Below are 26,404 nucleotides of genomic sequence, written 5' to 3'. Positions count from 1 at the left end.
GTATTTGTGCTAACTGTAGAATAGTAGTAGTCAGTCATTGCAACATTCAGTACAGCTTATAAACAAATAAAAAATATATACACATAAATCCATAATTGCTTGCTCCTGTACCAATCTTATTGTGATACATTTTCAGTTTTAACATTAGATAACAGTGTTTATTGTGTACTGGAGGCCCAAGCTAATTTATTCTAACACCACTAATCATTTGATACACTACATTAATAACATCCAATAGTGATATACTTCATTTCAAAAGTTGCAGTGCATTACCTTTATTTACACAAATACCATACTGTTCTATCTGCTCATGACTTTAGTCACTGCCCGTCAAAGGGCAAAATATTTTGAACTGACAGATTTTTTAGTTGCTTAACTTCATTTACATTGACAAGCAACTATGAAAATTTCTGTATTTTTCTTCCCTATTACCTGTCTGCTATATTTCACATTTGCAGTTGTTATTGTTGATGTGAAAATTAAAAACTTATGCCTCTTCCTATCTTTTTCTGTCAAACAAAGGACAGAACATTTAAACCTGCAGTTGCATTTAGATAATAATAAACATTCAGAAAAACAGTGTGTGTATAATGTATTTTAGAGTGTAATCATTGTTGTTAGTGAGAATAAAACTGCTGACCTGGAGAAAATGTGTAGTATCAAAGATGTGGCCTGTACTAAATGATCACTGATGCTCTTTTTGCAGTTGACAGTTCCATTATGGGGTGCTAGAGGAAAGTAGCCTGATGAATCATGGGCAGATGCTAGATAACAAATGAAACTGTTTTGCATACAACTCTTTCAGCTCTTGTCCCAATTACAGACAAGCACACATGTAAATTGTCGTTTTTTCATAACACAGAAATAATACAACTGCTGCCTCTTTCCCCGATGTACATCAGTGCTCAGTATTGCTGGTTAGTTTCAACCTGTTTCAAGAAATATAAGTTGTCATCTGGATAGGAAACCAAACATAATATTTATTTATTTCTAGCTGTCAGTACATGCAATACAGGTTCTGGTAGGCACCAGGTTTATTATTTTAATTGTGCAAACAATGTTGGATTCAAACAGAATCGGATATTTGTTGTTGTTGTTGTTGTTGTTGCTCATGTGCATAATACATTTGGAAGTCTATACATAGTTGTTAGAATAAGACCAGAGAAAATATGGGCAGGGTCTTGGCAGTAGAGAAAAATAGTTGGGACATAAAAGACTGGCAGATAAAAAAAACGTAGATCTTGAAATCCTGCATATAATAATACTTTTTGAACACAGTAGGTACTGCTTTCAAGTATCCCTTCATTTTTGTTCTTGGTTTGTACATTAATTAAGATAACATTGTAACTGATGTTTTAACAAGTGAGTGGTATGGGCCAACTGCCAGTCAATCATAGTTCTCTCTAGAAAGTCACATGTGACCTTTGCTGCCTGCTTTGTAAGTACACATAAGGTTTTGTCAAGTGTACCATAACCATCTGTCTATAGTCTGCAAACCACTGTGAAGTGCATGGCAGAGTTTATCTCCTATTATACAAGATCCTAGGGTTTTTGACCATTCTGTTCACTTGTGGAGTGCGGGAAGGATGGTTGTTTAAATGCCTCTGTGCATACTGTAACTGATCTGCACATGTCCTCAGGATCCCTGTGGGAGTGATATGTAGGAGGTTGTAGTATATTTCAAGAGCCGTCATTTAAAGTCAGTTCTTGAAACTTTGTAAGTAGGAATGTGTGAATAATTTGTCTCTGTCTTCTAGAGTCCGCCAGTACAGTTTCTTCAGCATCTCTTTGACAGTCTGCCGCAGATCAAACCAACCATTCATGCTGCCCTTCTCTGTGTACAGTCAATATTCCCTGTTAGTCCTATTTGGTGTGAGTCACACACACAATATTGTAGGATATGCTGCACAAGTGATTTATAAGGAATCTTCTTTGTAGACTGATTGCACTTCCCACATATGTATAAATCGCAGTCTTACCATCTGCTTTAGGCCAGTATTACACTATCAAACTTGTCAAAGTTTATAAGTCAAAAATTTTTGTCAAAGATGTTTGATGGTGTAATAGGGCACTATGTCAAATCTCGTCTGTCGTCAAATAAATTTGATCAAATCTAGCGCCTCGCTGTAGATTTGATCATAACAGTCGTTTGGCTTCTGTTCACTGTAATGTGACATATTACCACGTGGAGCGCTAGCATCACAGCGTTCTGTCATCTGTAGTGTGTTTATAAACATGGTTGGTAAATACAGTTGGTGTGTACCGACAACTACAAAATTAATAGAGATGTATGAAGCTGATGAGGCACTTTACAACATGAGTCATCCTGAATACAAAAATATATTGAGAAGATTGGAGACCTAACCTAACCTAACTCTCTCCTGTAGCAAGGAATCTGAGTGTTACAGTGAGCCTGTCTTCTGCAGATATAGCAGTTCTTAAGTGAGTATTGTGCTTTGTGATATGAGTATACACTTCACTGAGCAAATACTGAAATGTATGCTCACGTAACAAGTTTTGTTGAATGCTGTTATCGTCTCATCGTAAAACCCACGGCTTCACCTAGGTACGTTCCCTTTTTTCCCCCGTGCTTCTCTTCCACATGTGCACACAGTGCAATTGTGGTACATGCAACTGCTTGACGAAAAATATGATGACAGTGTAATACCCCTTTTTTTTTAGTGCCACGTCACAGATCTTTGTCAAATAATTTTGATGGATATTTCATCAAATCTTTGACAAAGAAATTTTATAGTGTAATATCGGTCTTACCCACAGCTGAACCTATATGATCATTCCATTTTGTATCCCTACAAAGTGTTAACTGTAGGTATTTATTTGTGTAAGTTAACAGAACACTTAATGTCGGGTCATGGCTGGTGTACAGTACTTACAGCTGTGATTCAAACAGCTGAGGGGGAATGGCTGCTAGATGTTGCTGGCAGGAGGCAATTTGCAAAGGTGTGATACAAAGTAAGAAATATTATCATAGATATTCTGCATAAAACTTAATCTGGTATATTAAAATGCACTTTAAGAAGTAATAAATAAATTGTGATCAAAACTGTTTTTGATAGTAAAAACTTTAAGAAAGAGCTAGAGTTTTAACATACGTCCAAAGAGAAATATTAATTCAGATTACAAGTTTTCTCAGCACTTATAGGAGCAATTAAAGAACACAACTGTCAGATGCGCTCTTCAAATAAATATCATTTTAAAACTTTTACATTAGGTTCAAGGAACATACACTTACACAAAACATAACCACATTTGGACAGTACTTCACTGCACACAAGCATACTGTAACTAACATAGACTAAAAGATGCGAGTTGTAGAAGCTGTGCCTAAGGGATGTTTTCTGAATCTTTTGGAATTGGTAAATGTTTATGGGAATAGGAAACCCAACCCTTCTTAATGAATAGAATGAATTTGTGTCTAACATCTATTTTGCATCATATAACAGGCTGTTGTAGGCCTTACATGTACTAATGCAGCTGTTTCTCTCCTGTGCCTCTGCTGCCCACATTTATTTGTCTTGGTTGTGTCAAGGCTGCTGCTGTGTGCAGCCTTTTTATCGCGTTTTCATATGCAGCTTTCAATTACCTTAATTGAGCACTGTTTAAGCTTTAGAGCTTTCAGTTGTATTTCTGATTCTGCCCCTTTGTGTTATACCTTGGCCCTAAGCCATCCACAGTTTCTTAAATCTTTTCTTGGTATCCCCATTGCATCTGTGACTTCTTTTTGGTACACTGAAGTCAGTTAATTATATTGTACTGCATATTTGCAGTTACCTTTTAAAATTCAAACTAATATTTCTCTGTGGACCCATGTTAAAACTGTAGCTCTTTCTTAAAGTGCATTCTAATGTGTGCAGTTTATTACTATGCAGAATATCTAAGCTCATATTTCTGACTTTGTGTCATGCCTTTGCAAACTGCCTCCAGCCAGCGACATCTAGCGACCATACCCCCTCAGCTGTTTGCACCATAGTTGTAAGCACAGTACACTGATGATGACCTAACATTATGAGTTGTGAGTGTTTACCATTTTATGATGATTTTTACTCTGTTAACTTCATGAAGACAGGTATGTTTGCTAACCTTCTGGACTATGGATGTTAAGTACTGCTTGTAATAGTTGATAGCCTACTAGTATGTATGTTTTTCATAAATATGCACATTTTTTCTTTTGACATCAATCTGAAGATGAGCATAGGGATTGAAACCAGTGATTGAATAAACACACATTTGCAATCAGAAACAGTTGTGATATTTACAGAATTTCTAACATTGGATCACTGTCACCTTCATAAAGATTGTTGCTCCTTATCAGGAATAATGGTTCATGACTGGCACTCAAACTCAAATATCATCTTTCCATGGGCAGTCTTCTTTCAGTTGGAAGAATGTTACCAGCAAGTGACATGTACCCAGGGTTTGAGATTTGGTCTGGCACAGCTTTAGTGCTTCTGTACTGTTCTCTGTGATACGTACAAATTCCTCTTAGTAGTTCCATAGTAAGGAGAACATCAAGGATGTAGAAGCTGTCATAAGAACAAAAATACACGATATGCGTTTTCATAAGAATAGTTGTGTTAATATTCTTTCCACACATCCTAATTCAAATGGTTGTGAAGCCTGAAGGATAAGGAAGATTATATTCTTTCTTAGTAATGGGACATTCATTACTCAATTGTAGTTGTCTTCTTGCCTTTATAGGCAAGAAAACAATGCAACGATTGCTGAAATACATTGTTGAGAATAACTGGCATGCAACAATTAGTCTATTTGGCCTCAGTTGCTCTTTGTCTTTCTGTGAGACAGATGATATCTGTTCGTGGTGTGGCCCTATAATAATATGTCAAGATTTATGAACAGAAAACTGACATCAGTGATGGAAATGAAAATGATGTAGATGAACCGGAGGTGACATTTCACGAATCAGTACTAAAAAGTCAAAGTATTGAGGGTGCAAATAAAGCTTTGCATGATTTGGGGTGCTCTCCCTTAACCCTCGAGTGGGTGCGGCGTTTTCATAACACGAGCGGGCACACGGCACACTTAGTACACATGAAAAGAATAGTTTTCCTTATGTTACCAAGGTAAGTCATGTGTGATCAAAATCACAGTTTAATCTTAGTTTATTTCAACAAGAAGAAAATAAACTTACATAATATGAGCTAAACTACTGTTTTATTAAACAATAATGAAATAAATTTTCACTATAACTCTCTGTTGCCAAGGAGAGGTGTTAAAGAGACAGTAATGACCCATTCGAAGCATTAAGCAGTGCAGTTGCATCAGATCTTGGTCAGCTGCTTATTCGATCACTAATTATCTCGTAGACAGAATGAGATTTTCACTCTGCAGCGGAGTGTGCGCTGATATGAAACTTCCTGGCAGATTAAAACTGTGTGCCCGACCGAGACTCGAACTCGGGACCTTTGCCTTTCGCGGGCAAGTGCTCTACCAACTGAGCTACCGAAGCACGACTCATGCCCGTACTCACAGCTTTACTTCTGCCACTACCTCATCTCCTACCTTCCAAACTTTACAGAAGCTCTCCTGCGAACTTTGCAGAACTAGCACTCCTGAAAGAAAGGATTTTGTGAAGACATGGCTTAGCCACAGCCTGGGGGATGTTTCCAGAATGAGATTTTCACTCTGCAGCGGAGTGTGCGCTGATATGAAACTTCCTGGCAGATTAAAACTGTGTGCCCGATCGAGACTCGAACTCGGGACCTTTGCCTTTCGCGGGCAAGTGCTCTACCAACTGAGCTACCGAAGCACGACTCACGCTTCTGTAAAGTTTGGAAGGTAGGAGACGAGGTACTGGCAGAAGTAAAGCTGTGAGTACCGGGCTGCGATAATTGTCCCAGTGGTGACAAGCTGTCAGAATTATTGAAGCAGAAATTAGCTTACAAAGATGCTGATGATGAAATTGAGTTCAGTCAGTGGATAAACACAGATCATTGGTTAGCATTGGTAAAGCATTGCGCAACTGTTGGTGAATACATAGACTTGTTGGTGACAAAATTACAGGCACTTTGAACCACGCCCACTTATATCCAAATGTCAGTCAAAATCATTGAAAAAACTGAAAGAAAATCTAACCCCGGAAAAAAGTTCTGTTAATGGACTTTGCTGAAAACTACAGTATTATAATTGAGAATGAAATGAGTTGCCACTGGACAAGAAGCAGCTTTACATTCTATCCCTTGTGTGTTTGTGGTAAATGAAGAAAGTTAATTGGTAGTAGTGAACCAATGCTTTACAAGTGATTGTGTGGAACATGGTGTTGGATTTGTAAATGCTGTCCAGAAAGAAATGGTTAAGTGGCTGGCAGAGCATTACGCACAAGTGAAGAAAGTGCATTATTTCACTGATGGATGTGCTGGTCATTATAAGAATAAAAGCAGCTTTAAAAATTTGTGTGAGCACAAAAATGATTTTGCTATTGATGCTAAGCATTCTTTTTTTGCTACTAGCCATGGTAAATTTGTGTGTGATGGTTTGGAAGGAACTATAAAACATATTGGGAAGAGCTAGTCTCCAACTACCGGGTGATGCAAAAATAACAACTGCATCTGGTGTTTACGATTTCTGCAAAGCTAATATTGACAGATGTTTATTTTGCTTCTTTGAGAAAGTAAATGTGGATTTCCTTTGCAAGAACCTCAAGAAGAGATTTTCTACAACCCGCACAATACCTGGTACCAGGAATGATCACCATTACAAACCACTTTCTTGTGATTCTTTAGAGATTAGAAGAGTGACTTTTTCTGAAAAGCCATTCTTGTTTTTTTTCATTCAATGAAAGTAGCCCACAATGAACATGCACTCGTCCCCAACAAAATTCTTTTGTAGCGCCTGTATATGATGACAGGTGGTACTTTGCCTTCATAAAAAATGTGTGTGATGAAGAAGGAGACATTGAACTACTTTTCTCCACCCACTTGGACCTGAGAAGGAAAACTCTGTTTTGTGCCTTTGGAAAAAAATTTTATGTGCTGTTAGTGTACGTAAATCAACATCATTAGGCGGAATGTATTCATTACTTTAATGAAAAAGATGTGAAGTTAACAGAATATAATTTGTCACAGTGGATTAAAAACAGAGATGCTCTTAAAAAGTTTCATTGATAGTTTCACTGCTGAACATGTACATTTTAAATTAACATTCATGTGGATAGAATAATTGCTGTTTAAAGATGTTAATTTGACACCCTAAATAAAGTTAACCCGTGTAGTGAAAATGTTTCAGTTAAATTTATAACTTTTGGTTCTGTACATTCACAAGGCAGCCTTACTGTAGAGTGTCAGTTTACATACTCTGTTTTGAATGATCTTCTGAACAATGATGTGATATAGTGAAATGAATATCCAATATCTATCAAAACTCAGGGTGCTTTTTCCTTTTTAAAAGCCGGCCGCTGTAGCCGAGCAGTTGTAGGCGCTTCAGTCCGGAACCACGCTGCTGCTACGGTTGCAGGTTCGAATCCTGCCTCATGCATAGATGTGTGTTGTGTGATGTCCTTAGGTTAGTTAGACTTAAGTAGTTCCAAGTCTAGGGGATTGATGACCTCAGATGTAAAGTCCCATAGTGCTTAGAGCCATTTGAACTTTTTAAAAATAATAATATCAGAGTTTTGATAAAAATAAATCTTGTATCAGCTGACAGAAAGTGTTTTACATACTATTTAAAAATCATTGTTTGGGCCTCAACAGCGTAAGTTGATTTTCTATGTTTCAACAGGTCAAGAGTAGTTATTATTTTTTTCCAATAAAGATAATCCCTTCTGTGATATCTGGCAAAATATGACTGTGATGTACTGAAAATAAGATACTTTCTGTTGTTTTTGTCTGAAGTAATGAAATCCAAATGACAAACTTCAGTTGCGGCATTTACATTTGTAAAAAATTTCCATTTTTTGTCCTCAAACTATATGAAGTATGTGGAGATATTTTGCGTTGATTATTGCCATCCAGAAAGTAACAAATAGAAAAAGTTCCGTGAATACTGAGGCAGTGACTGTTAGGTATGGATGAACTTACTTAGAATTATTTCTTTTCGCCGCAACACAGAGTATTGTGATTTCAGATTTATTTGTATGTCCATTTGTAGAAAACTCATTAATAATTTTATTTTATTGAATTATTTAAGACCAATTATAAGTTCCCACCAGGTTGGAGACTGTGATATAGGCATTTTTCAATGCATCTTACTTTTTTCAGAAATAGGAAAGTGACATATATTAAAACTTTTTGCATTGTTCTTTGTAACTTTATTGTTTAAGTAATTACATGTCTGTTAAGTATGTGCTTTTCTTAACATATATAAGAAATCTAAATCAAAAGCTTCATAAACACCTGAGTTATGGGCATTTATGTAGATAAGTACCATTTTGCATTGACATTCTTGCAAAGCCCAGTATAAGCATAAGCAAATGTGCAAAGTTTTATGAAAATCTGAGGTGGTGGGTGACAAGGCCTGCGTGATTTGTCGTGGAATGACCCTTGTCAGTCATATTTTTTTTCTCAGGAGAATGTAAATTTTTTCCAACGGAGTGTAAGATTCCATTTTTTGACGATCTTCTTGCTAAGTCAGATATTCAGTGCCTAAAATTAACACAACTAATTTATTTGCAGTATCCCAATTATTCCTTATTTTTCATTTTTAAGTTGCTATTTTTATGTTCATGTATGCTGGTTTTAGGTCTGGGAAGTCCTTTTATGTCAGCTTTTTAACTATTAATTTTTCTCTTATGTTGAATTGAGAAAAGCACAGACAAGGATAAATATAAATTAACGGAGACAATCAGTATGATCGGAAGAACTCTGGGAGGACCAATGTGTCCTACAGAAAGCATACTTTTCTCTTTTGTTAATGTATTCCTGGCATTTGTAATTTTAAGACATGTAACATTTCAGTTGGTATATGATAAAATTTTTTACAATATAGCTATTGAAGAGACATTATTGGCAGGATCTGTAAACATAACTGTCCACTCCTTTGGTGATTTGATTTAGAAACTGCTTGACAGAACATTAAAAAAACATGTTCTAAGAAAAGTTCATACATCTACAGTGTAGTTGAAACAAAATTGCACATGTAGCTGGAATTAATTACCAGCAAGCAGTCTCTAGTTCTGTGCTCTGAATGTCAGCTTCCCCACCTATGTTGTTACTGCCCATTCCTTCTTCCAGGTGCTTATGCTTGTCTAGAAAGCTATCATAATGTATAAATTGACTCACCATAAAATCTCATCAGAGATGCAACAATAACATATTAGTGTTATGTTAGGAAGGCTGCAACTTGAGTGTAAATGTGTACACTTTAGTTTTTCCTGCATATCTTTGTTACACAAATCATGAAAATTTCTACACACTTTGTGTAAAACAATGAAATACTGTTTTCTTAAGCAGGTAAAAAAAAGGATATAGACTATGAAATTGTCTTAGGAAGCATTAGAACTTTTTGGTGAATAATTTTTGGAAACAATTCTGATTTTTCATGTCTCACTTGCTGTCTAAATATTGAGATATTGTATTAATTATTTATTTTGTGAGGTTAATTCTTAGTCATTTTTGCTTTTCAACCTTTTTGTATGTATTAAATAAGTGCAATTAATTTTTATTTCTATACATACTTATTTACATTTGTCTATAATTATTGTTTTTGTTTTGCAGAAAATGGAGGCAACATTTTTAAACTTTTGTGATGAAAATTTTACAACTTTGTCCCATTTTTGCCGAAAGGTACGTGTGTTCAGCAGTAATAAATTTGCTTATCATAATGTAATTGCAAGTATGTAGATGTTTATGCTTCACACCAATCTTTAACTGATTTACGATTTTTTTTTAAAGGATGAACCAGATGATCCAGACAGTGGTCTGCTTGATTTAATTCATGATGACTTCTCATACCAGGCATCAAACTTTGGGGTGGCAATGGATCTCTGGGAAACGGAACAAGAGTAAGTGGAAGAAATTAAACAAAAATAGTCTACAAAGTTTGACTACTTACTCATTTGACAAAGAAATGCTGCTTTAAACAAAGCAAAACTGACACCGGTGGGCCCAGCTACACATGTAATACACCATGAACACATCAGTACACCAAACAGATGCTTATACACAATAGCTGAGCTGGAATTCATCCATACTCAGAGCTGAAATCGGTTAATATCACAAGTTTTTGTGCTACATGTGATAAGTTCTATAAAAAGCAAATCACAGTTATAGTAGAAAAGTTCTGATAAAATGTAAATACTTCAGGAGTGAAGGAGACCTCCCACCAAAAATTAGAAGCACTGAGTGTTATCAGGCACGCATAAAAGAAGACAGAAAACTTGTTAGGTTTCCGAGTAAATATTTTCTTGTGCAAGAGTATAATTTATTTACTCTTTAGTCGAGCCGGTGTAGTCAGGTTCCCGACAGCTTGCTTGTCAACTTCAGTCTGTGAAGTGCTGACAGCTGAAGGTGAAAACAGTAGCTGTATACTGAGCTGTGACAACACCGAAGGATTGGCAAACAGATGTTTACAAAATCGTATTATGATATTGGTTGAGGCAAGTCGACAGACCTGCTGCTGGCCAGCACACTGCAACTGTCAGGGCTCAACTTTGGAAAGGATTTACTTCACATAGCAAGTCTTCTGCCTTTTTTTGCGTGTGCCTTTTGAAGACTCAATGCTTCTGTTTTTAGGTGAGTCATTCTTTTTAATTCTAAAATATTTACAGAGACAAATCATATTCACATGGCATTATGTCGATATGGAGGAATAATGTTTATTTGGAAGAACTTGCTGTTAGTTTTCATTCACAAGAGTGGAAACAGAAGATTCAAATAGCTGTTCCGGAATTGCTCCTGTTTGTTTATTTTGTAGCAGTTTTCTGTTTTCAGACACCCTCAAAATCTCCTTCTAGGAGTTGACATGGGCCATTTAATTTATACATACTGATAAAATTTCATACAAACTTGTAACTCATTTTTATTCTTAAACTAATTTTTAGGTAGTTTGGAGGATGAGACGTATAACTTGAAGTTCAGTGTTTTTCGTGAATTTGTTTGATAAAATTGGGTGTAGCTAGTAGACCTGATGGCCTATTGTTTTATATAATCTTTCACTTGCAGTCAGTGTAATTATAACTTTCAATTCTTATTCTCACACTGCAACCAGGAAATGACACAGGAAAAATGGTGCAGATTCATTACATGATCAAAACATGTAAATTACTATTACTGTTTCCTTTTTCTCATTTGATGGACTAAGGTGCTTTTAATTTTTTTTGTTGCTTACTGGTTTTCAGTCAAATCAATGCATTTGACAGTTGCCTCCATGTCAAGTGCAGTTCACCCATCTACTTACCTGAAGAATCTTTGAGTTGGTTTACTTGTGTATCATATTGAAAGCCCAACAGTTCATTCTGGATGATGTTAAATAAGTCATTCTTTTGCTGCACATGGAGATTATTATTGTTGTTACTACTACTACTACGACTACTACTACTACTACTACTACTACTACTACTACTAATAGTAATACCAATGTTGTTATAATAGTTTTAGTGGCAGCAGTACAAGTACTGCCTGTATTAACTTTACTAGTTCATAGTCAGTATGATTAACTCACATTGCCACATGGCAGACTCTCAGTGATTTTAATACTACTTACACTATTAAAATTATTTCCTAGGAAGCTATGGTGTAAGAAGTTAGTGTTTTTGTGAAACCATGGTCCGATGTAAGAGGGGGGCCTGATGTCCGTACTCACACCATGTTTGATAAAAAATAAATCGAAAATTAAAATTGCAAACAGATGTTTACAGATGGATTTCAGTTTACAGTTAGCCCTAATTTTAGAACCCCTCGGTATTCTTCTCACTCTTTGTAAGGGGAAAACTTAAATACAAACACTGAAATATAGGCTCTTGACTTTTAATAAGAAAAATAAATCCTTCAGTAAAAATGTTCATTGAACTTACTTTTACACTGAGAGGAACACAAAAAGAGCCCTGTAATCAAGATGAATGTCTAGCCATTACTTACAATACATTTATACACTTGAGGTGACAAAAGCTATGGGGTAGCGATATGCACATAATACAGATGGTAGTGATATTGTGTGCACAAGTTAAGAAATGGCAGAGCTTTGGTGGAGCTGTCATTTGCACTCAGGTGATTCATATGAAAAGGCTTCCGACATGATTATGGACACATGACAGGAATTAACAGACTTTGGACACAGAATGGTAGTTGGACCTAGATGCTTGGGACATTTGATTTCAGAAATTATAAGGAAATTCAATATTCTGAGATCCACAGTGTCAAGAGTTGCTGAGAAGACTAACTTTCAGGTATTACCTCTCACCACGAACAACTCAGTGCCCAGTGGCCTTCACTTAATGACTGTGAGCAGCGGCGTTGTTTGCGTAGAGTTGTCAGTGCTAACAACACTGTGCGAAATATTTGCAGAAATCAACATGGGACATACAACGTACCTAACCATTAGAACAGTGCAGTGAAATTTGGCATTAACGGGCTATGGCACAGGCAACCGATGTGAGTGCCTCTGCTAACAGCACTCATTGCTGGTAGCACCTCCCCTGGAAAACTGTGGTACGACAGATGAGTCCCAATTTCATTTGATAAGAACTGATGGTAGGACCCCACAAAGCTTTGGACCCAATTTGACAACAAGGCACTGTGCAAGCTGGTGGAGGCTCCAAATGGTGAGGGCTGTGTTTACATCTACATTTATACTCCACAAGCCACCCAACGGTGTGGTGCAGAGGGCACTTTACGTGCCACTGTCATTACCTCCCTTTCCTGTTCCAGTCACTTACGGTTCGCGGGAAGAATGACTGCCGGAAAGCCTACATGCGTGCTCGAATCTCTCTAATTTTACATTCATGATCTCCTCGGGAGGTATAAGTAGGGGGAAGCAATATATTCGATACCTCATCCAGAAATGCGCACCCTCTCGAAACCTGGACAGCAAGCTACACTGCGATGCAGAGCGCCTCTGTTGCAGAGTCTGCCACTTGAGTTTGCTAAACATCTCCGTAACGCTATCACGCTTACCAAATAACCCCGTGACGAAACGCGCCGCTCTTCTTTGGATCTTCTCTATCTCCTCTGTCAACCCGACCTGGTACGGATCCCACACTGATTAGCAATATTCAAGTATAGGTCGAACAAGTGTTTAGTAAGCCACCTCCTTTGTTGATGGACTACATTTTCTAAGGACTCTCCCAACGAATCTCAACCTGGCACCCGCCTTACCAACAATTAATTTTATATGATCATTCCACTTCAAATCATTCCGTACGCATACTCCCAGATATTTTACAGAAGTAACTGCTTCCAGTGTTTGTTCCGCTGTCTTATAATCATACAATAAATAATCCTTCGTTCTATGTATTCGCAATACATTACATTTGTCTATGTTAAGGGTCAGTTGCCACTCCCTGCACCAAGTGCCTATCCGCTGCAGGTCTTCCTGCATTTCGCTGCAATTTTCTAATGCTGCAACTTCTCTGTATACTATAGCATCATCCGCAAAAAGCCGCATGGAACTTCTGACACTATCTGCTAGGTCATTTATATATATTGTGAAAAGCAATGGTCCCATAACACTCCCCTGTGGCATGCCAGAGGTTACTTGAACGTCTTTAGATGTCTCTCCATTGAGAACAACATGCTGTGTTCTGTTTGCTAAAAGCTCTACAATCCAGCCACACAGCTGGTCTGATATTCCGTAGGCTCTTACTTTGTTTATCAAGCGACAGTGCAGAACTGTTTCGAACACCTTCCGGAAGTCGAGGAAAATGACATCTACCTGGGAGCCTGTATCTAATATTTTATAGGTCTCATGAACAATTAAAGCGAGTTAGGTCTCACACAATCGCTGTTTCCGGAATCCATGTTGATTCCTACAGAGTAGTTTCTGGGTTTCCAGAAATGACATGATACGTGAGCAAAAAACATGTTCTAAAATTCTATAACAGATCGATGTCAGAGATATAGGCCAATAGTTTTGCGCATCTGCTCGACGACCCTTCTTTAAAACTGGTTCAACAGAACTGATCATTGATTGGAAATAGTTATTTTCAGCTACTTGGAGATCATATGCAGCCATTCATAGACATTGTACCCATAGACCGATGGAAATTTTGCTCATTGGTTCTTCAGGGGCCTTCCAATGATTTTTGTGTCCATGCCGCCACCCCTCCCCCCCTACACACACACACACACACACACACACACACACACACACACACACACACACACAGTCAGTCTGTTATGTTGCTTGTTTTATTCCCTGCTTTGCAGTTCAGCATCTGTAGTAAATCACTTGTGTTCCATTTAGCTGAATGCTGAAAAAACTATGAGTGATGGCCAAGTGCCTAACTTATCATCATATGTGAACATCCTTGTTTGAATAAGTAAATAATAGTTTTTCAGTATATGAAACGTGTTCCAAATTTTGTTGTTCTTTTGACGTTTCCTGTTGTTCCATAAACTGATCCAACATTTTGGTTCTAAGAGTTCTGGCATTGCCAATGTGGATTGTCTTTACAATTATTTGAGTTTTCGTCACCAGATAAAATTTTTGGTTAGCGGCCAAGTTGTTATATTCTTAAAATAGCTGGTATACAAGTACAGGTGTTCATTAACACAAAACACAAAGCAGAAATTCTGCACAGTAATATTGTAACACACACATTGAAGCAAATAAACAATAACTGAATACAAAACTGAAAGTCATGGCATATCTATATACACATAGAAATTTTATTAAAATGTAGAAATGTTCAAACACAAGAACTTTGTATTTTGCTACTATCCACGCCAGTTGTCTCTAGTTTTACAACAACACAGTGAAATTCCTTTTTTATGCTATTCCGCGGACTGATCCAAAAACGTTTAAAATGCAGGATAGTGTAAAATACAGAAAAGCATAGGAAACACAACAATCAGAAATGAATAAAGTACACTTACTGTCATTTTCTTCGTATTGTTCAAAATATGAAATTAAAACAGTTTAATCTGAAATCATTACTCGTTTTTGTTTCTTTTCAGCAGCAATTAGCTCTGCTTGTCTCTCCACAGTACTAACACAGTCCCATTGAGGTCCGATGAAATAAATAAAACGTGGAAGCAAAAGTCTTTTGTGAAAACATATTAAAAAGATATTTGTGTTTTAATGTGAGACTTGTTATTGATAATCATTATAAAACAGCAATAAATAAAACTTGTAACACAGTATTGCTTAAAACACTGAAGTTGACAGTCTTCATAAACAGAGATCAATAGGCATGAAATCCCACAGCTTGTTGTCGACAAGGAGTACTCAGGGACATCCTGGTTGAGAAAGAGGCCAGAAATAGTTTTGATGTTACAGAGCATCTTGAGGAGCAATGCTTACTCCATCAGGTTGTACCAACCTAAGACTGTATGCCTAGTACGGATTAAAATATCTCATGCAGAAGTAACGACGATTTGTGAGAGCTCATTATAAAGATGGCCGTCTTTGAAAGTGGTGTTTATTTGAATAAATGGCTTTGAAATTAAATTAATGTTGCTGTAATTCAGTGTTACCCAATATGCCGACAATGAAAATCTTGCTTGCCTTGCTAGCTCTACATTACTTGATAGATAATTTTGCGTATTGTCAGTGCATTCTGCTTTGTTCCAAGGCCTAGTTTGAGCAGGAATATGATGCAATTTTTGCAGAAATCTGTATGAAAATCATTGCTAAGGGTTGCGATAATGTGAAAGAAAACTTAAAATGCAGGAATTGTTAATGATGGGAAATAATCGTATTGAGAGAATAGGACTTCTGTTGGGACCGACAAAAATGAACGTTAAATTGGGGTTTTACTGTGTTACAGGACTGTAGTTTCACCAAACTAATTGGGCAATATATTGCTATATATGAGCATTAGTAAAAATTGCAACCTATGTTGTCACAAATATTTAGGTGTTAATTTGAAATGTATTGCAGTTGTGGTTACGGGTAGAGCTTGAGACTGCAAAAGTTCTGGTCCCCCTCTTCCCCCCACCTGCTGAATACATAGCAGATTTCGCACCTGTAGTGACATGAGAATGTGATAATAGTTCTTCCTCTCTTGCTTCCCAGTGTGTCGTCTACCCATTTCCCAATGTGTCGTCTACCCATTTCCCAATGTGTCGTCTACCCATTTCCCAATGTGTCGTCTACCCATTTCCCAATGTGTCGTCTACCCATTTCCCAATGTGTCGTCTACCCATTTCCCAATGTGTCGTCTACCCATTTCCCAATGTGTCGTCTACCCATTTCCCAATGTGTCGTCTACCCATTTCCCAATGTGTCGTCTACCCATTTCCCAATGTGTCGTCTACCCATTTCCCAATGTGTCGTCTACCCATTTCCCAATGTGTCGTCTACCCATTTCCCAATGTGTCGTCTACCCATTTCCCAATGTGTCGTCTACCCATTTCCCAATGTGTCATCGGAAGCAAAATGCCATGTTTTGCATGTTTCAATTCAGTGAACCCTTATACATTTCTTTGTGACGTACTGTTTATCCCCTCTCCCCCCATGGGTCCATCTTTACTTGTGTTATTTCAGTGTCATCACAGTTATGATTATTCGTACTAGCTCTCTTTAGTATTTTCTCTCATCCTATGAAGTGTTCAAATGGAACCTTCATTCTCTAATCTTCCCAAGAGTGTTGGTGGTTTTGTTGTGTGTGAATATTGTATGAACTGAATTGGCAAAGAAAATGGTTGTTATTTGCAGACTAATGAGAAGTCATTATTTACTCTATTTTTTCAAGTAAAATTTGCAGTTTTATTATTTATCCAAATGAAATAATTCTATATTTTCATTTTTTTTTCTGTGGGTAGTTGTCATTTAACAATGCTTTTGTGATGTTGCAGTTCAAACAGTGATTCATCAGTTCTACCAGTCACCATTCCACAAGAGGGAAGCTTGTCCCGAATTGATCATAGTAACAAGGAAGATTTCCAAAAAATGCTGTTGGATTGGCAGGAACATTTGGGATCATTGCAGGTATGTAACATATTATTATACTGTGTGTTGGCTTTTGTGAGTTGTTTTCTTTGTGTGAAACATGCAAAATTTGAACCTTCATATATTCGTGAATCCAAACAGTGTGACACATTGACATGAAAATCTAACATTCCTGAGATTTTTTTTTTTCCCCCCAGGTGTCAGATACAGAAGAAATAGATGCTGTGCCAGAGCAGCTACCAGACAACATATTTGAAGATCACATATATGACAGCATGTTTACAGAGAAACCAATATTTACTTCCGTAACTTCGAAGTCAACACCAAGTATATCTATTAAGGATGATGATATCAATATCTATAACTTGGATGAGTTGTTGGATTGTGCAGATGATAATGATGACAAATTACCTATAAAAATTCATGAACATGTACTCAGAAAAATGGGACAGTTTAAAGTGGATCCAGTTGCTAAGCCTGAGATGAAGGCGGTGGTGAAGTCAGAATCTGAGATACGTGAAGCTGGAGGAGAACAATCAATAGATAAAAATAATCAAAGAAAATCTGTCAAATTGGAACCTAGAATTTCAGTGAAGAAGGAATCATATGTTGATTGCAAGTTTATGAAAATTAACAACATTAATGAACAATTAGCGACAGCAGAATTTGCTAAAGGTGCAAGTACTCTTTCAGAGCAAAATGATAGTTTTGAACTGTTGAACTGTGATCCTTTAAAGATGGAAGAAGAACTGTTAAAAACATTCCCAAAAATAAAAGTTGAACCATCAGAGCTGGATCTCAAACTAGAAGTTGATGAAGATTGTGTAGACATTGAGACAGTATCTGAACAGATTCCAGGTAATATTTTAATCAGTGTCTATAGCATTCTTACTCATAATTTCCCTTATAGTCCTCTGACATATATTTTTCTTCCTTCCAGTTCTTGAAGCAGGTGATCTTAAGAGTCTGCTAGAACAGTTTGAGGCATCAGAAGCAGTAAGCCCTAACATAGTTGCAGGAACTGCAACATCACTGCAGCAGCAGATTCCAGCTGACAGTGCACTGGGCAGAGAGAAAGCAGATACACCTGCCACTGCTGCTACAAGTGCTCCCTCCACTAGCATAGTTTCTGCACCTATCAAGCCTCCAATTACTTTACCTTCCTCAGGTCAGCAGGCGTTGCCGAATGTTACCACATCAGTTACTACCTCAGTTGTGAGCACACTAAAAACACACACCCCTGCACCACATGCTACATCTGCCATTCCTTCTTGTCTCAAAATTTCTAATTCTGCAACTCGACCACTTCTTAAATCCCTACATTTGTCTCAATCGGTATCTGCAGTATCTGTTGCAGCCAATCAATGTCCCAAAGAATCCAAGTTGTTTGACAATTCGTCACCTTCAACATCTGTAGCAAGCAGTGGGAGCAGCAGTCCAGTGTCGCAACCAACTACACCACCCCAGTCAAACCATAAAATCCAGGAGTCATTATCTGCTGCACTCATAGAGAAACTAAAGGTATGTTTGAAATAGATTAGGAATTAGTCTAAGCAGTAGATCAGCTAAATGTAAAAGTGCACTCCACGCAGTATCTTGTATACCTTTTTTACAGAATTTTGAAATGTGGTGTTGTTCACCGTTGTCTTTGCCGACTTTCTTTATGAACAGAATGATGGTTATTGTTGAAAGCTCATGTTTTTGTAGGGAATAAATGCATCAAATGCACTACATAGAAAAGTTTGTGTTTGAACATTATTTCAGTTTACATTACCCTGAAGCCTTCCACAACGGATTTGATGTATAAACTGTTCTTAGGTGTTGTTTTAGAAATAAAGATTTCATAGTCATGAAAGTTAAATTAATGTATGAACACCAACTTTTCTTTGTTCTGAATAAATGCTTAACCACAGAGACTTGTTGTGGACCTATTATTCCTTTCAGTGGAAATCCACTCAGGATTAAGAAAAATGTGTGGTGTCTTTATGGTAGTAGTAAGTTGTTAATTAATGATGTTTAATAGAGTGAACAAGAAATGCCTTCCAGCTATAAACTTGTCACTTAGAATCAGAATTACTCATTCTTGTAAGTACTTCTATTATGATTGAGTTGGTGTTGTAATGTCATTCCAGATATGATGCAAGGGTTTGTATTTGAAACTTCATTGGCTTCAGTTTTAAAATAGGAAAGCTGTGACAGCTGGAGAGTATGGAAGAGGAAGGGACAGTAGTTTAGTTTGTCAGTCATGAAGTGGTGAAAGATCTTGTGAACAATTAGTTTGCTTGCTATTAGGAACACCATGATATCCCTTTCGCATAGTTATAATCAGTGAAGATACTCCTCTACATGAATTATATACTTAGTTCTGAAGCCAATGTAGGGTTTTTTAATGAAATTTCTGCCATTTTGCTGTAAATTATTACTCATTTATTTAATAAATTATAACTCATTTACTTCACACGGTTGTGATTTCAGTGCTGTAGCCATTATCAAGTGCAAAGTGAAATACTACCGCAAATGTCCAACATACCTGCATGACATGTCATCATTGAAATAACATATCTGGTTTTATAAGCCGTTCGCCTTATTACAGGAGATGAGTGCAGATCAAAAATATGTAAAATGGCAGAACTTCATTCAAAAAGTTGTACTCGATTGTGGTCCCCAACGAAGTAAAAAATCATCAGTGTTATAGTGGTCCTATCATTCTTCAGATAGCTCATTTATATAAATTTGTAAAGGAAGACAGATATGGCTCATGTTTTTTATTGTAATTATCAGTCCAAAAACTGGTTTGATGCAATCTACACACTAGCCTATCATGTACAGGTCTCTTCGTCTCTGCATAACTGTTGCAAGCTACACATCTATGTGAACCTCCTTATTATATTGATGCCTTGGTCTCCATCTACAATTATTACTCCCTCCCCCACATTGCTGTTTACAAATTGACTACTCCTTGATGGCTTATGATGTGTCCTATCAGCTGATCCTTTCTCAAATTATGACAGAGGTTTCGTTTTTCTCCAATTTGATTCAGTGCCTCCTTATTAGTTATTTGGTTTACCCACATAATCTTCAGAATTCTTATGTAGCACCATATTTCAAAACCTTGTATTCTGTTTGCTTGATGTAACTCTTAGACAGTCATCTTGCAGTTAAATATTGTTTATTGACCTGTTAAACATTTTTTTTTTATGTTGACAGTTACAGGTGGCGGTATTACAATTAATATTCTGCATGCTAATGAATTTTGTGCTGTTACAGGCCAGTGGCCGCAAGAAAACAATACCAGTTATACCAGCGATGCCAACAAAACGTTCAGGGAGAGGTGCCACCCGAATGCAAGATGCTGGAGCTGCTCTCAGTAGAAACAAACTTCTGAAAATTGTAAGTGTTTGTGTTGTTTGCTCTAATTATACAATATAGTCATTTCTTAAGTTACTTATTTTTCTTGATCAGTTAGTAACATGCGGCAGATAGAAAAATTAATTGCTGCAAGTCAGATTTCCATTACTTGTAACTTAGATTTACTTCTGAACAAGTGCTGATGATGGAATTGGAGTAGATTGGATGAACTGAACTAGTGTAATGCAAAGAAACACAATGTAACAGAATAGTGTGAAATTGTAAGGAAACAAGGACAGTGTGTGAAAGAAATGGTATATTTTATTGTCAATTAGCAGTTCGATAAACAGCATATTATGAAGGAACAGATAAGTAAGCTTCTTCTCAGTACACAAACCTACTGTGTACTTAAGTCATTATCTGCTCCTTCTTTTGCCCTGCTCTGTGCACTCATTGTAGCATGCCATTCTGACCTTATACTCATCTTGAATTACATTTAATCTTGTGTTTTGAGTTTGTGTTTTCTGTGAGCATCTATAGGGTATTTCATGTAAAACGCAAGTGGCGTGTTTGGTGTTCCACAGTAATAAATACTGTGAGGGTGGGCTCTGTTCACCATGAACTCTAGGCTTGGGCAAGTGTCGTATGGGTTTTAGTTGAGCCACTGAAAGAACATCCCTGACAGCTGGCAGCCATGTTGCCAATGCTACTACATCTCAGTTTGTTGTTATGTTGTGTTTGTCAGTCTGCGAATACAACATCTGTAAATTTTAGAGCCACTGCAGTGCCAAAACGCTAATAATCTCGAGGGATCAAGACATCTCAGTTCATAATTAAAAACAATATATTTGCAAATATATGTCGAGATAAAGATTACGGTGTTTCAGTATTTTAGTGCATATTTTATTTCTTACCTGTATTTTGGAGACGACTCCACAGTCTTCAAAGAGAGTTCCTATTATATGTGTGGTGTCTCTCCATTCGGACATATGTGAAAGAACAGACACCATCCACATAGTAGTAACATTCCCCCTGTGGGTCCGGGGTAAGAATAGGCCCGAGATATTCCTGCCTGTCGTAAGAGACGACTAAAAGGAGTCCCTCCCCCTCAAGGGGGTAGTTTGCGTCTGCGTCAGGAGACAGATGGTTCAACAACTTGCATTTGTGGTCATTTTGGTTTTTCGCTTATTCTGGTTTCTTCCTTCGTTTGGTTGTTTCCTTTTTTTGTCCTTCTCCCTCTCTCACTGTCTTCCTTACTTTTTACCTTGCCTTCTTCTCCTTGCCTTTTTGTCCACCATTTGGTCTCCGCCTTGGCGTTTGAGACAGTCTGTCCTTTCTCTCCCCTTTTTTTTTCCTATTCTTCTTTCCTCCCTGTGCGTGCCTGAAGGCCGACCCACGTGTTCGCACACGTAGCCGGTGATGGGGTAAAGCGTAATTCCCCATCCCGGGTAGACAAGTAGGGCCCGTGCGTACCCCCTGGTAAAGGCCAGGCCCGGGGAAGGGTGACTGCCTGAGCTGACACCTTCCAACCATGCCGATTGGTCCCTCCGTCCGTTTCTAGGGAGGTGTGACCTGAGGTGTAAACATTCACCTATGGTGGGAGTGCCCTCTGAGAGGGTCCCCTCAAGGAAGGAGCGCGCCATTGGAGGAGCTGGCAATCACAGGGGATTCATCTGCAATGGACTTCTCTTCTTCTTCTCTCTCGACTTCTGCCCAAAAACGGGAACTTGACCAACCACCAGTGACAAAAGTACTACCGCCTGCCCCAAAGTTCCTCGTAGTTTCTAGATCTGAGGACGGAAACATTTTTCATCTGTCAACCCTTTCGTTATTCAGAAGGTCGTAGATGCCATAGCCGGACCTGTCAAGTCTTGTACCAGGATGCGTAACGGTACCTTGTCGTTGGAAACTGAGAGCGCCTTTCAGGCACAAAAACTCCTTCGGGCTACACTCCTGTACACGTTCCCTGTCCGGGTGGAGGCTCACTGCACTTTGAATTCATCGTGTGGTGTGGTATCTACTAGATCACTCGACAGATTGACTGACGAGGAGATCCAGTCTTTCCTTGCTGAGCAGGGCGTGACTGTTGTCCCGGACACTTTTCTTGACCTTTGGTAATGTTCAGGTGCCATAGCACATCAAAGCAGGCTATGAGGTTATTTCTGTTCGCTCCTATGTCCCGACACCTACGCGCTGCTACCAATGTCAACGTTTTAACCATACCCACCAGTCTTGTTCTAATGCAGCTAAACACGTCACTTGGGGCAGGGACACCCATGAGGGTGACTGTCCACCTTCGTCTCCTCGTTGCGTGAACTGTCAGGGTGACCATGCAGTGTCCTCTCGCGACTGTCCCATCTACAAGGATGAACGCTGTATACAGGAAATTCGGGTCAAGGAGAAAGTGTCCACCTCGGCTGCTCGCAAGCTTTTTGCTAGTAGGAAGCCCATGTTGCTCCCAGCGGGGAAATACAGTACCGTCCTCGCCTCTCCTCGACCTACCAGGGAGGTATCGACGCAGACATGCGATCTGACCTTTAGCGCTACGGTCGTCCGTTCGGCCAGTGCTAAGATAGTCCTCCTCCTCCTCCTCCTCCTCCTCCTCCTCCTGTCACCCCTAAGACACTAGCACCTTCATCAGCTTCTGCAAGACTAAGACCCAGAAGTCAGATGCACTGGCCTTCAAGAAGGAACCGTCCCATGAAGACTTCTTACGTACCCCGAACTCCCGGCCATTGACCAGTACTTCCACTAAACGACCTTCCAAGAACACATGGAAGATGACTTTCTTCCTTGCTAAACCTGGCCTTTTTCGCATATCTTTTGTTGTAATTTGTCCAGGATGTTAGCATAGTACTCCCCAGTAATTGTTTGCCCAGTAGGGAGATAATCTACAAACAGAATCCCCTTCGCATCCCAGAACACTGATGCCATGACCTTTCCCTTCTGAAGGAATTGTCTTTGCTTTCTTTGGTGGCGGAGAATCGGCATGTTTCCACTGCTTTGACTGTTGGTTTTTGTCTCTGGGATATAGTAGTGCACTCAAGTTTAATCTGTGGTCACAAACAGGCGCAAAAATCCTGCCCGTTTCTCCTAAAACGGGCCAAACATTGTTCCAATATGTCCAGTGTCTTGCGTTTTTGATCCAGCGTCCTGAGTCGCGGCACCCATCTTGCAGATAATTTTTTGTTTGTTTCTAATTCTTCAGTTAAAATGTGATATACCCTTTCATGTGACATCTGGCAAGTGTGAGCAATTTCACACACTTTCAATCAGCGATCCTCCATGACCATTTTGTGCACTTTTGCAATGATTTCTGGCACAGTGACACATCTTGGCTGACCATTGCGCGGATCGTCATCTAAGCTCTCCCGACCAAATTTAAATTCATTTGTCCACTTAGCAACAGTTGAATGTGAAGGAGCAGAATCCCCCAGTGTATTTTGGAAATCGACATGAATGTCCTTTGCTTTCATACCTTTCTTTATGAAGTATGTACTCACTGCTCGAAGCTCAATTTTTCCCATCTTCGCAAATCAGTGTGCAGGAACAACAACAGAGCCACGTCACTGCCAAAGATCTCTTTCAAGAGCAATGACATGGCATGTGTTTACAGGCAACAGTCCAACGAATATGACGTGAACAACTCGTTGCGCTAGCGCTGACCTCTTGTGGTGATTCCAAGAGCTTTTCAAACCACCCTCGTACATGTCACCAGCTTGTGTCCTCTTGAAAATTATTCAGCTCTATTGTTTTAGCAGTAAGCATGCTGGTCTTCCCTGGAATCAGAGTGGCAGTTGGCTCTTGTAGATCTCCAGCACACTCCTCCCTTGTTATTTTTTTCACAGAAGTCATTCCTTTTCTCAGAACAGCAGCTAATTGACAATGACCTGTGACAATGGTGTAAGAGGCCTGCCTTTATCCATTCCTTCCTCAAAATAGCATCAAATGTGAAAATACGAGCTCACGAGATTGGCTCTGTAAGGTAGCACCCCTGCCGGCTTTCCTAAATATAAAGGAAGAGACCATATCACAAACGTTTGAAATTGTGACACTTTACACCGTACCATTAACACAAATTAAATCAAACGTCACTATCCGCAACAAATGATGAACATGTGGCAGATGCTTTGCAGTCACTCATAAGCCTCGCAGCACACATGACCTCGAGTGGTAGGATGTGCCACACATGACCTCGAGTGGTAGGGGTGGCAACCTTGCACCTTCACTATGGTAACAGCTACACATTTCAGTGCTTGGATTGGCACTAAAGTCCCCCACACACAATGCGATCCACATAAAAGAAATGTCAGAGATGTTGGTGGCCTGACTATAACGCTTCAGGCTCACAGAGCTGTTCATAAACACAAACTGATACCAGACAATCATCCTTTAATCGAAAACACTTTGAAATATTGCCATAGATACATTGTCCTACATGAAATGACCTTAGGTCTTTCATTAGTTGTTAGTTCTCTGGAAAAAGGATGCAGATATGTTCACATACCTTTAAAAGTCCTGCTTTTATGGGAAAAGAGCACTCCAGTAATTCTAATTGCACTCCACAATCCTGTTTCCCCATCAAGCAGAGTCTCTTGATGTAGCCGACGAGGATTTTCAGAACTCTTAACGTCAGTTGTTATGCAATTTCATGGATCCTAATAAATGCAGCCTTGCATCATCAGAGCTATGTATCAACCTCTCCGTCATACACAGGATACAGCAGCTAGGTGCAGTACTGACATCAAGCAGCATAACAAATCGGTCACCCAGTGCACTATTACTTTGTAAGGTTGTATTTTGTGTTTGGTGCACATCTCTCTGAGCACAACAATCTGAAATGATAAATTGTGGAATGATTTCCTTGGGCTTCCTTTCAAAGCCACTAGTAACTCATTCAGTAAACCAGTACACTAGCATTCTGAGTTAAGGAGTGGTCTGCAGCACATGAAATGATCAGAAACTGGTTTCCCAGTGTTGTTTCCTGCAAAATGCTGGATATAGGGCTTGCATTATGCATGAAACACGGTGTTTTCCAATTTCTTTAGGTGTCTTTTTTTCCATTGCAGTGATACTTACTGTTATTACTTTTAATTTTGCTTCTAAAGAACTGATAATACTTTATCTTACCTGCGTCTTATGTATTCATATGTTTCCTTTTATTGATAAACTCCAATATTTTATGAGTATTTTTTGATTTTCATGTGTTTTAACACTTTACCTTAGGTAATCTATTTAGCCTTCATAGGTTTTTTTATGTTTATTGCATTACTTTTCGTTCACTCTGCCCCCTCTCCAACCTTATTCCCCCCCTTCCTCTCTTTTGTTGTGTCCATTGTCCACTGACTCAGATAATTTCCATTTAGTTATACTCCATAATGAACATCTTGTACTTCACAAAGGACCTCATGTTTGTACACCATGAGGTATGTGGGGTCCTGCCCACTCGTCTCTTATAGGGTGCCTAAAGGATGCTGCTTTCTCGGTTAGCTAAACAACAATTCAAGCAAGTCACATTAATGCTTTTTATGAGAATGAAGTAGATTGTCAATACTTAACTTTGATTTGTGAGAACGTGTCGTAAGCGATGGGTGACACTCAAACAATTAGTGTCCTTTGCTATATACAATGTTCGAGCAAGTTTGTGGATCACTAATAACGGCTATCGTAGTGCTCTCTTCTGGTACGTGTCTTGCTAGCATCTGGTTCCTACTCCGGCCGAGGCTGGCATGTGCGGCACATATATTCCTTTCTTGTAGAGGCTGCTCCTGTCGTGATGCAGTCCTAGTCAATGGGCTATTGGCTAATGTCGTCTCACAGCATTGTCTGCTCTAGCGTTTGTCATCTTCGTGTTACACTGGAACAAGCTACTCTTCAAAGGTGGTTATTTGCCAGGTCTGTAAACCTGAATACTGGTCTGGCAAATACACTTTTGAAGTGCAGGTAATAGTGTGTGACAAGATATCGTTTTATTGCAGCTTCTTCTTCTTCTTCTTCTTCTTCTTCTTCACCACCACTTTTGATCTCCACAGGT

The 26,404-nt window shown here is 38.6% G+C and overlaps 1 protein-coding gene across 5 annotated transcripts in view; it reads left to right on the top strand.

The window, feature by feature from the left end:
• LOC126475079 (mucin-5AC) overlaps nt 1-26,404 on the top strand; it is a 133,845-nt gene that overhangs the window by 1,170 nt on the left and 106,271 nt on the right. For all 5 annotated transcript variants that reach the window (XM_050102645.1, XM_050102643.1, XM_050102644.1 and 2 more), the window contains exons 2-7: nt 9,690-9,758; nt 9,867-9,976; nt 16,929-17,061; nt 17,220-17,880; nt 17,963-18,543; nt 20,290-20,412. In XM_050102645.1, coding sequence (XP_049958602.1) covers nt 9,693-9,758; nt 9,867-9,976; nt 16,929-17,061; nt 17,220-17,880; nt 17,963-18,543; nt 20,290-20,412 — 1,674 coding nt within the window. In that variant the 5' untranslated portion in view covers nt 9,690-9,692. The remainder of the gene's footprint in view (nt 1-9,689; nt 9,759-9,866; nt 9,977-16,928; nt 17,062-17,219; nt 17,881-17,962; nt 18,544-20,289; nt 20,413-26,404) is intronic.

The sequence above is a fragment of the Schistocerca serialis genome, chromosome 4, assembly GCF_023864345.2.
Source record: "Schistocerca serialis cubense isolate TAMUIC-IGC-003099 chromosome 4, iqSchSeri2.2, whole genome shotgun sequence".
Taxonomy (NCBI): domain Eukaryota; kingdom Metazoa; phylum Arthropoda; class Insecta; order Orthoptera; family Acrididae; genus Schistocerca; species Schistocerca serialis.
This window is presented reverse-complemented; position numbering and strand designations above follow the sequence as displayed.